The following is a 10,719-nucleotide window of genomic DNA, read 5'->3' on the forward strand; positions in this document are numbered from 1 at the left end:
AATGCACAAAAAGCCACTAAACTTTGAAATAACACTACTAATAATGCGGGTGTAATAAGATGCTGAAAAAAGGGGCACTTTAATTTGTGAGTAAAAGGGCAGGAAAAAAAGCACCGATTGATTTGAAAATGGCGCATTTTGCCTCTATTTTATACTAATTGGCACTCAGACGGTGAGTACTTGCAGAAATATTGCTTACCTGTTGGGTCGCTCATGAACGCTCCTGAGTTCCGGGAGCTGTCCAAAGTACCTCTCTCCTTGTCGCTTTACCTTCAGGGTGGTGTCCCAAACTAGGTGATGTACCAGACGCCTCTGTTCTCTCCTGATCACATCTAACTGTGCGGAATAGCTCTTTCCATTTGTCTTTGGAAGCCCTGAATTGCTTCATATAAAATATATGTAAGGAAGAGTGAGAGAGTCATGTGGGAGACATAGTTCCAGCCTCATCGTTCACAGAAAAAGATATTTGGTTTGCAGCAGCTACTCAGTGTGTTGGAAATAGGAGGAGAGCTTTGCCATCGACTGGCAATGTTTGCAGTCCTGTAGCCAAACAGGAAGGATTTTCCCGGATTGTTTGTTTGTTTTTGTTTTGTTTCTGGGGATTTTTTTTTCTGGGGACGTGTGATGGGGTTTGAAATCCCAGCAAAAAATTAAAGGCTAAATAGCTCCAAAGCGGACGTGGTGTGCTGATGATGCATGATAAGCATTAAAGAAAATGCCGATACGTTTGCTTTTCAGAAATAAACTCCAGTCAAGGACAAAAGGTACCCCGTGTACCAACGATGTACAGTAGGAAATCGATAAAGAGATGCAATTCCAATTAAAGAGTGGTGGGTCTCACAAATGATTATACCTCTAGGGGTAGTGTGCATATCTAAATACAGTAGGTGGTGTCTGAACTGAAAAATACGACCCTCCTGCCCCCTAAAAACGCTAACTCGGCAAGTCAACGGTAGTCAGCAGGATTCCGATTTAAAAAATCGTATTGTTCTCATTGCGTGACTTTAGCTGGTTTCGAATATGCCCAGGCGTTGATTAGGATTAAAGCCTATATTCTTCTCAAATGCAGGAAGAAAGAATTTCACATCAAGTGCTTTGAGACTGGCTGAAACAAAATGGGCTTTACAAGCCAGTGTTTTACTGCCCCGCTGGATAGATGTTTGAACTCTAGTTGAAAGGGGGGAGAGGAGGGAGCCGATTCCAACAGTTACTATTGGGAATGCAATATGGGGTCCCCTACAATGCTTGCTTAGGCTAATGGAGGTCCTGCCTTTCAGCTCTCCTTGCACTGGGATACAGGGTAAACATTTCCCCGGTGACCCTTTGCATGCAGGTCCCCTCTTCGGGACATCATTAAAAGCCTACATGTACTTGTCTGACATCAATTGTCAGGCACGGTCGCAAGGTGCAGAGATCCGTGCAGCGAGCAGGGAAGCTAGCCCAGGGGAGAACAATCTTGGCCGCTCGGGCTTGAAAGAGGCTGAAAATCGCTCGGTTGCGGGGGTGTCGGAAGAGACAAAAGCGCGCAGCAGGTAAGAGCTAGGGACGGTTGCCAAGAAGGAACTGCCCCTGATCGCTGTGACAGGATTGAAGCCCTGGGGACCTCTCTCACTGGAACATCCACGCGTCCCCGAGGGGCTGCCTGTCTCCTCTCATCAGCATCGAGGGGAAACAGTTCATAGCCTTCCTCTTTGGTCCAGCTAATCCGGTTATCTGCTGGGTTATAAATATTAATGCCCTCGCGCCGTTGGGCTGGGGATGGTACCAGCCAAGCCCTCTGTGGAGTGAGATATCAGCCTCTTCCCAGCCCGCACACGCCCTGGGAGAATCGATGAAATACCCAGCCGAGCCCAGCAAATGGCGTATCAGGAAGGGCCGGTGGGCGCCTCGGTGCTGGACTTCGTGGCCGATCTCTCCCTGGGGTCTCCTGAGTGCCACCCCCGAGGGGTGCCCAGCCTGGACCTGTACGATTTCTCCTCCGCACCTCCGTTTGGGGAGAGAGCCCTGGCTCTCCGAGAGGGCATGGCCAGGGGGCTGCCGCTGGCCCCCTTTGATGATGGAGACCCCGAGGAAGAAGAGGAGGAAGAGGAGGAGGAGAGAATGAGGGGCACGTCTCTGCTGGACCGACCCAAGAGAAAGCGAGTCATCACCTATGCCCAGCGCCAGGCTGCCAACGTACGGGAGAGGAAGAGGATGTTCAACCTCAACGAAGCGTTTGATCAGCTGAGGAAGAAGGTGCCCACCTTCGCCTACGAGAAGCGGCTCTCCCGGATAGAGACCTTACGCCTGGCCATAGTCTACATCTCCTTTATGACTGAGCTCTTGGACAGCTGCAACAAGAAGGAGGCGAGCTAGAGAGCCGAGGACGCAGGGCTTCTCCATCCAGGGATGGAGGCGGACAGCAGCATCCCAGCCAGGGCAGGGGGAGGAGAAAGGACGGGGGGCGCAGGTTAGCAGGGGCAGCGCTCCTGGCGCTCAGGCTAGTGTCCGGGGTCACGCAGAGGGTTCAGGGGACGATGGGATGAGATCAAATCAAGGGGCACTCCGGGAGGGCGGGGCAGGGAGGAAAGCGCCACCATCTGTACAGTCGTTGATATCTAATGGGACTTTTGGCAAGAAAAAAAGCGACGATGATTTTTGTTTGTTTCTTTTTACTTAAAACTTTTGCAGCCTGCTGCCTTTGGGGGAAAGGTCTGAGGCTCCCCCGCTGACATAGACCTGGTGGCTTTCAAAGGGATTTTCCTTGGAGGCATCCCTGCCTTACAGAGACGGGGAGTAAATGCTTTCCACGTGCTGCCTATGGGCTCAGTTCATGTTAGCGGGGTTCGCCTGTCGAAAGTCCTCACTCTTTTCTCCTAGCCGGAAAAGGCAATCTAATGCATCACATGACAACTCACGCGTCGAATGGACCATTTGAACAGAGCTGGGAATTGGCACGGGGGCTTCCAGCAAGCCCAGCAAAGTTTCTTGGGAAAGGAGTGCTGGGAAAGGACGGGGCCGCGGGTAAGGTCTGGGAGAGAGTCCAGCCGCGTCCAGGCGATGTTGAAAAGTCCCCGAAGGAAAGAAAGAGACAAGGGGGGAGGGGGACGAGCCTGGGGGAGGGGAGCCAATGGCTCCCGGGAAGAACGTGCCCTAGGAGCGATCCGTGCTCCGGGTGAGCAGGGAAACACACGCCCCTGGGCCCGATCCCCGGCTGGCGTCAATCAGCCGGCCTCCCTGGGCTCACCGCCGCTGAGGCACTGCGATGAAGGAGCCGGCCTGGCAGCCAGCGAGCGAGGCAGGCCAGAGGGATCCTGGAGGGGTCCCTGTTCCCCCCGTCTCTGACTCGGCTGCAGAGGCCGGCTCCGTTCGCCTCCCGCGGGCACACAGCTGAGCGCAGCGGCCCGGCGCCCCTAGAAAGCCCGGCGCGTCCTCCGTTGTGCCCCCTCGGCCCAGCCCAGGCTAACTGGCTTGCGCTAGCCCGCTCGCTGCCGTCTCTCCGCCTGCAGGTGGGGGCGGGCGGAGGCCCCGGCGAGGGGCGAGTTTAATTATTTTGGCATTATCCGAGAGCGCCGCCGGGGTCACCCGCTCCCATGTGCCCGGGACCAGTGGCAAGAGCCAGCGGCGAGTGACGAGATGAGCAGCGAAGGGGAAAAGCCCCCTGTCCTCCCAGCTGCCCCGCCCCCCCAGCTGCCCTTGACTCGGGGCTGCTTTCCCCGGCAATAGCTCTGGCCTTTGCCCTGCGAACTGAGTCCCCTGCAGGGGCTCCTGAGTGCTTTCTGAGCTCAGGTCTGGCCTGGCTCTCGCGCCTTATGTGCATTCCAGCTCCTCTGCCAAAGCAATGGGGAAACTGACCGAGATTAGTCACCCCTGGCCATTTTTACATCCAGCCGGGGTGTGTTTGTAAAAGATCTGTCCTAGGAATTATTTTGGCCTGAGTTATGCAGGAGGTCAGACTAGATGATCACAATGGTCCCTTCTGGCCTTGGACTCTAGGAATCTGCCTCCACTATTAGTATCACTGGAATTGCATCTGATCTGGGGAAAGGAGGGTGGGCAAATTGGGGCCCCTGGGAATGAAAATTTGACTTGTCTAAAAATAAATTTGAGATTTTGAAAAGTTTTTTAAAAATTGGCTAGCCCTAAAGGTGATCTGAAAACAGAAGAAAATTGTAATTTTTTTCATTTCATTTCCCCCCAATTTTTAAAAATTTCAGAATGTTGCAATTCAGAAAATTCCAAACACCTATAATCTAAATCTGGAACATCTATATCTACATTGCGGACAAGTTTCTCTCTCTCTCTCTCTCCACATACATTTCTAGTGTTCCTGCTCCCTCTCACCTTCATTTCTCATGGTTTTCCCTTGTTACTTCTTCTCCAGTGAGATAAATAAAACAGGTTTATTTACCCTGACCTTACATCAAAAGCATCTTAATAAACAGGTTAGGGTCTGAGTGTGCCCTCACTGAAGTCAGTGACAGAACTCCCTTTGAATTAAGTGGTATAAATCTGCAACAGTGCCAATCAAAAGAGTGTCTCTGGATTTTTGCCAATATAACTGAGATCAGAATCTGGCCCAAGTATCTATGATTTATAGTCCATGGTTTTGTTAACTCCCATAAGGATTGTTATTGCTGTTTCTCATTATGTTTATTATTTACTATTAATATTGCTATTAACATTTGCATTGCCAGATGCTTATTCCTTACCTGTGCTGACCTTCCTAATTCAGATATCAGTTGCTTTGCAATATATCTGCTTTCTGAGTTGTTGAAATATCTTTTCTAAGAGAGGGTGGGCTGGCTAATACAGGCCAGACCTCACTATAAAACTGGGGTGCTTCCTGTATTAGAATATATTCTGCTAAAAATGAAAAATTTAACTAGAAGTGAAGATTAAACCCCTCAAATCAACAAATGGTCCAGATGTATATTGTTATTACCACTGTATAAAGCATCAACATGAAGATAGATTCTTTAAGGACAATGGAGTGTGCAATTAGATTTTCATTTCTTAAAACTACTCTATATTATAATTTTTATATAACTGTGCTCTCCATAGAAAGGCTGTGTATCTCTTCATGAGTGTTCTTTTCTGTGTCACTGGATAAAATTAGGTCTCTATAACCCATTTTATTTTAAGCTAAGAGCTTCAAAATGTAAACATGTCTGTGTCAGATAATTCAGAAATTATTGGTTTTCTCTTTTTTTGGCTTAATAACAAAACATTGGAACATTTCAAGATCCAAATTGTTTTCATACTTGTGTTAACAATTAGGAAAAAGCAGAAAGCAAAGTCTGTGTTTTATTATTTATGTATGACCCAAAATCCTGATCCATTATAATTAATTATTATTAAAGAATTCACTGGAAATTTGACAATGGTAAGTCAGAGCTATAGTGAAATTCCTGTTTGAATCATTGATTTTGAAGAAAAAAATGCCACTGCAGTTTATGCCAGAGGAGAAAATGTATAAACAGCTCAGGGCAAATGTCAAGGACCTCCACTGGTGTAAATTGCTATCACACTATTGCCTTCAAGGGAGCTCCTCCAATTCTGTGTTGATTTACATGAGGGGAGGAGCTGACAAATGTCTTCCTACAAACCAACTATCAAGTGCAAGTGTCTGGCTTTGCTTGCTTCAATTGATTTATCACTGACTTGGATGACTTTATAAAAAAAAGCATGATCTGATGCAATCGCATCCTTGGTGCAGAGCTCTCTTGGGCTCCCATCAACAACAGTAACTAGATCTGTTCAGGCAGACCCCTTCACCCCTGTGGGACTGCACTGAAGGCAGTGGGATTCCACATGGGCTCATCCATCTGCCCCTGTTGATCCAGTTGCAATACTGGGGCCATGGTGTGCCAGACATGTAAACACATTTTGGAACCATACTGGGCAGGTTTCCAGCTGCAGTATAATCCCTTCTCATTGCAATCAAATGTACAATTGGCCTGATTCTCATCTCACTTACCCTGGTCTGATTCAGGGGTAACACCACTAAAGTCAATGGAGTAGTATAAATCTGGTATATCTGGGATCAGAATGGGATCCAGTGAAATCCTGGCCCTATTGAAGTAAATGGCTAAACTCCTATTAATTTCAATGGGGTAGGATTTTACCCAGTATATTTAAAGGTCTCCAAAACACAGCAGCCTCCAATGCACAAGCTAATCACAGCTATTGGTTCTCCTAAAGGACCATGCCTTTATCACCGCATTAAAAAGAAAAACTGATGGTGTCAATTATTCCTGGGAAAAGATAATAATGGGGTTTTTTAAGTCTTAGAGCTGTTTGAACAAATACCATTTTTAGATCTTGCTCTGAGGCGGGTTTGTTTATATTCTCTTTGCTCACTGAAGGCTGCCTTTTGGTAAAAAGCTGAGTTCCCTCATAGCTATCAGGTTACTCTTAGTATTCAGACATGTAAACCAAAAAATAAGTCTAAATGAAATCATATTTGAAAGACATTACCAAGCTTTCCAAGAGAAGGAAAAATAATCAAAAGACTTTACAATCTATAGTCAGGCTGATCTTGTTTTACAACTTCCCAACCTGAAAGCAGATTTAAGCAAATTAGTGCTGGAAACAGAACAAAATATTATGATAGCATTGAAAACTCCTGCATCCACATTCTGACTAGCTACTAAGGCTCCATGATTGGTGTTTATTATCACATTTGTCAGCATTTCCATTATAAACACACTAGTGTGGAGGGTTTATAACTCAGCTATAAAAATTCCCTCCAGGATGAAACTTGATAAGTGAGGACTTGCCCAACAACTCTTTTTTTTTTCCTTTTGCAAAATTTAAAAGAAATTAGGTTTTAAAGTCACAGGGGTACTAAGCAGAATAGATGGGGTGGAGGCTTAGACTTTTTTTATTTATTTTTTTTTGGTACTTCTTTAACTTCAGATCAGCTGTGTTTCTTAAGATGATTTTCTCTGCAGCTATTTTGCTTCTTAATATGAACTTGAACCCTTTGATATTTTTTTAAAAATTGCAAATAGCTGAGATAATGAGGTTTAAAGGGTGACTGCTCCATATATGTAGGACCGGTTTTCATAAGGATCTTTTTCTGTGCGTTGATATTAGTGAGCCATAATAATGAAAGTGCAGCAGGCCTCAAGAGCACCGGTTTCATATACTAGCCCTGTGCATTACGCCTGCACCATTGGTGGCACAGACTGCCGTTCGAGAATAGGACTTTTTAGCCACTTGTGACACTTCAGCACGTTACCGGGCTTGTCATCACGTGCAGCCCTATAGCAGCACTGCTGTACTGGTGCAGCTGCACCACTGTAGCGCTTTAGTGAAGATGCTACTATGCCGACTGGAGAGCTTCTCCCATCACTGTAGTTAATCCACCTCCCCGAGAAGCAGGAGCTGTGTCAACAGGAGAAGCTCTCCCATCAACATAGCATTGTCTACGTTGGGGCTATCTCAGTATAACTCCATCACTCAGGGGTGTGGATTTTTCACAGCCCTCAGCAACGTAGTTATACCGATATAAGTCTGTAGTGTAGATCAGGCCATTGTAACTGCTTTGGCGCTTGTACCATCATCTTTCGAGAAGGACAGTTGTAATCTAATAGGGCAAACCGTGCTTTTGCTAGTATGCATACACCATAACAGTTGCAAAGGCTGTTGGGTAGGATGAAAAGGTTGTTAACAGTTCTACACAAAACTTTTTAAAGAATTGCTACATCTGAAGCATTCTCATTTAGGCCTTGATGCAAAAGAACAGACTGATCCCAAACAGCCTCGACAATTGACAGTATGCCCAGGTAAAACTACCAGTGACTTCAATGGGATCAAGAATTCAATTGCAATTGCCTTCAAGACTTTGTCTGTTTAAGGACTGTAGGATGGAATCCTTAATGGAATATAGACCTGGTTGATAAAAATTCCTTAGGTAGGTCTTTATGTTAACATGATAGACCTTAGAATGTGATTCAGCTGAATAACATATGACCTTAAATGTTGTCTGAACCTCTTTACAAATACTTTTGTTTCTCACCTTTTTCTCCCCTAATTTCAGAGGTGACTCTCAGGTCTGGTCTACAGCAGGCTTTTATCCTCTAAAATTTTCTACTGTGGCTCCACTGGAGGTAAGAATAGTGAGAGTCCAGTCCAACAATCCTTGGCCATTTGAAATTCCCATTGATTTAACCAAAGAATTCAAAGTTAAAGGGGTGATCCTTAGTTTTGGGATGTATAATGTTAATATTTACATGTGTATATATACTTGTAAGAGAACATATGAACTGTAAAGGTATTCAAATCTTTATGTATATTATCTTAACTTTAGAATTATTTACATACATTTTAATGGCTTTAATTGTAACATTCTGGCATTCGGATCATCTTCTCCCATAGCAAAGCATTTAAGAGGAGGAAATTTCTACAAAGATCCCTTCATGGAATTCCTTCCCATTGCAGGAGCATGGACCTCACTGCCAAGGAGTAGACCAGGGGGTTTAATGCCAAATCTGAATGATCCGAGGATGGCTGGTTCTCAGGAATCCATGGGAGGCCAGGGCCATTCATGCCTCTGCACCAGCTCTGTCACCTGCATATTCTCCCTCCTTCCAGAACTCCACAGAAGATAGAGTAGAGCTTCATGCTGTATCACCTTTCTCACCTCAGCTCATGGGGCCAGAAGGAGACCATGTGTGTCCACTCCCTTTTCTGAGCCACCGAGTCTCTTCCCCCTAACCCTGCATGAACCCAGGACCCCAAAGGTAGGGAGTGATGCTACAAAGGCAGCTGACCTTTCACAGATGTCTACATGGCAGGGGGGAGAACTGTGTGTAGAGGGTCCTTTTCCATGCACAGATCAGAAGTTGATGATCCAAACTTTGATATATATTTTTTCTACTACATGTTACTTAGTGTAGCATCCTTCACTTCGTTAATGGCTTTATTTTTTAAATCTGGAATTCCATAGGTCAGAGGGAAAGGGGGACAATATTTCTTATTAATGATGACTGTAATGTAAATATATAATCTCAAAATCTTGAAGCCAAGCCCCACCAGAGCTTCTTCAACAATTCTGATTCATCCCTAATGTTGCAGATGATTCTTTCTCATTAGATTAAAAAAAAATAGTCAAAATTTTCAAAGGTGACCAGTGATTTTGGGCGACCTCCATTTTTGCATGCCCAACTTGAGATACCTTACAAAAGTCCTGATTTTCAGAGGATGAGTGCTCAGCACTACTTGAAAATCAGGACCCCTTAAAGAGTCCCAAATTGGGCACTAGTCACTTAAGAAAATGTTGGCCTTTATTCCAAATAATGAACACCCTTCTACACTCAGGCTCAAATGGATGTGTGCAGGTACACTTGTACGCTTCTGTATGTGTGTGTGAAATGCCTAGTACATGTGTGTAAGTCAGGCAAATGCTAAAGTGTGCAAACACACTGGAAAGTGTGGGGCTCAGAATCTGTGCATACCGGAGCTGATGTAAATTTCTGCCTTGCACAACAAAGATTCTATGGAATCTGGTCAGCAGGAGCCATCAATCATAGATACTTTTGCTCCACTGGATTAAAGGTTATCATTTCTTCTTCACTCACTGTCACCATTCTCAACGTTTGCTGTTCAATTAACAAACATGTTCAAAATGGATGGAATGCCAGCATGTATTTTACCTTGCCCTAATGAACTACATTAACTAACCCTTCTACCTCCTCTGGAGATCAGGGAGGGAGCAAGCATGGGGTATGTGTAGGGTGGGGAAGAGCCAATGGCCACATGGCTCCTAGAACTAGTGACCTGGAATGATTTGAAATGGAACATTCCATCCTGAGTAGTTGCTCCCAAGCTCCACCGCCTCACCCACAACCCAACACAATGAAACAGAACCTTGGCCAGACACTATTTATCACGGGGAAGGGGAGGCTTCTGCAAGCTCAGGGGACTCATACAGCATAGTCTCCCCTCTTCCAGGGCAAGAGGGTCTTTGAATTTTTTTCCTCACTGCTTCACTCCTCTTTACACCGTCAGCAGAGGGGAGCATAGAGCCCTTGAAGGGTGACTAACGTTAATTGAAATCTTTTAAAATAAACACGAAACCCCTTAGGGCTAAATCCAGCAACAATGCATGAGATCTCATGTTGCAACAGGGGTCAGATGTCTGTGCAAACTGGCATGAGTGCCCACATGCTGCCACTCAGCCCATTCTATGTAACTGCATTTCCCCCGCCCCCTCATAAGCCAAACAAGTGACGATCTGAAAACAGCCCATTCATTTAGCTGACTATCTGCCAGAAATCAGACATCTTCTAAAATGCAGAGATCCATCTGTTGTCTGCTTCCATGCAGGGAAGTGGATTTCCAAAGAGAAGTGGGTGTTGGCCCCAAATGGCTGGAATTATCCAAATGCCAAAGTACTTCATAGATTATTATGTTTTCAAGGAGCGTTTGGACCCAGTCTTGGCCACCTAAGTTACAAGTGACGTCTTTACAAATAATGTATACAACTGATCTGTGTAGCTAATGGAGCTGCTGAATACATACTTTTTAAGTATCTTTAAGCTGATTCAGAGATCCTAATGTGAGATCTAAGACTCAGGACTATTCCCTGGAACACTTGGGAGTCCTTAAATGTATAAATGGTTTACACTGCGTGGCTTAAAAAGATTGTTGTAATTATATATACAAAAGAAAAAAGTAAAGAGCCATAACAGCAGATCACATATTCATTGAATATACAGAAAAATTGAGGAA

At 45.2% G+C, this 10,719-nt stretch overlaps 1 protein-coding gene across 1 annotated transcript; it reads left to right on the forward strand.

Moving 5' to 3' along the window:
• Positions 1 to 1,857: 1,857 nt before the first annotated feature.
• On the forward strand, positions 1,858 to 2,355 carry FERD3L (Fer3 like bHLH transcription factor). The gene has a single exon (XM_073329545.1). The coding sequence runs from the start codon at positions 1,858 to 1,860 to the stop codon at positions 2,353 to 2,355; it is 498 nt and encodes a 165-aa protein (XP_073185646.1).
• Positions 2,356 to 10,719: the final 8,364 nt, after the last annotated feature.

Source organism: Lepidochelys kempii, chromosome 2, assembly GCF_965140265.1.
Source record: "Lepidochelys kempii isolate rLepKem1 chromosome 2, rLepKem1.hap2, whole genome shotgun sequence".
Lineage (NCBI taxonomy): Eukaryota > Metazoa > Chordata > Testudines > Cheloniidae > Lepidochelys > Lepidochelys kempii.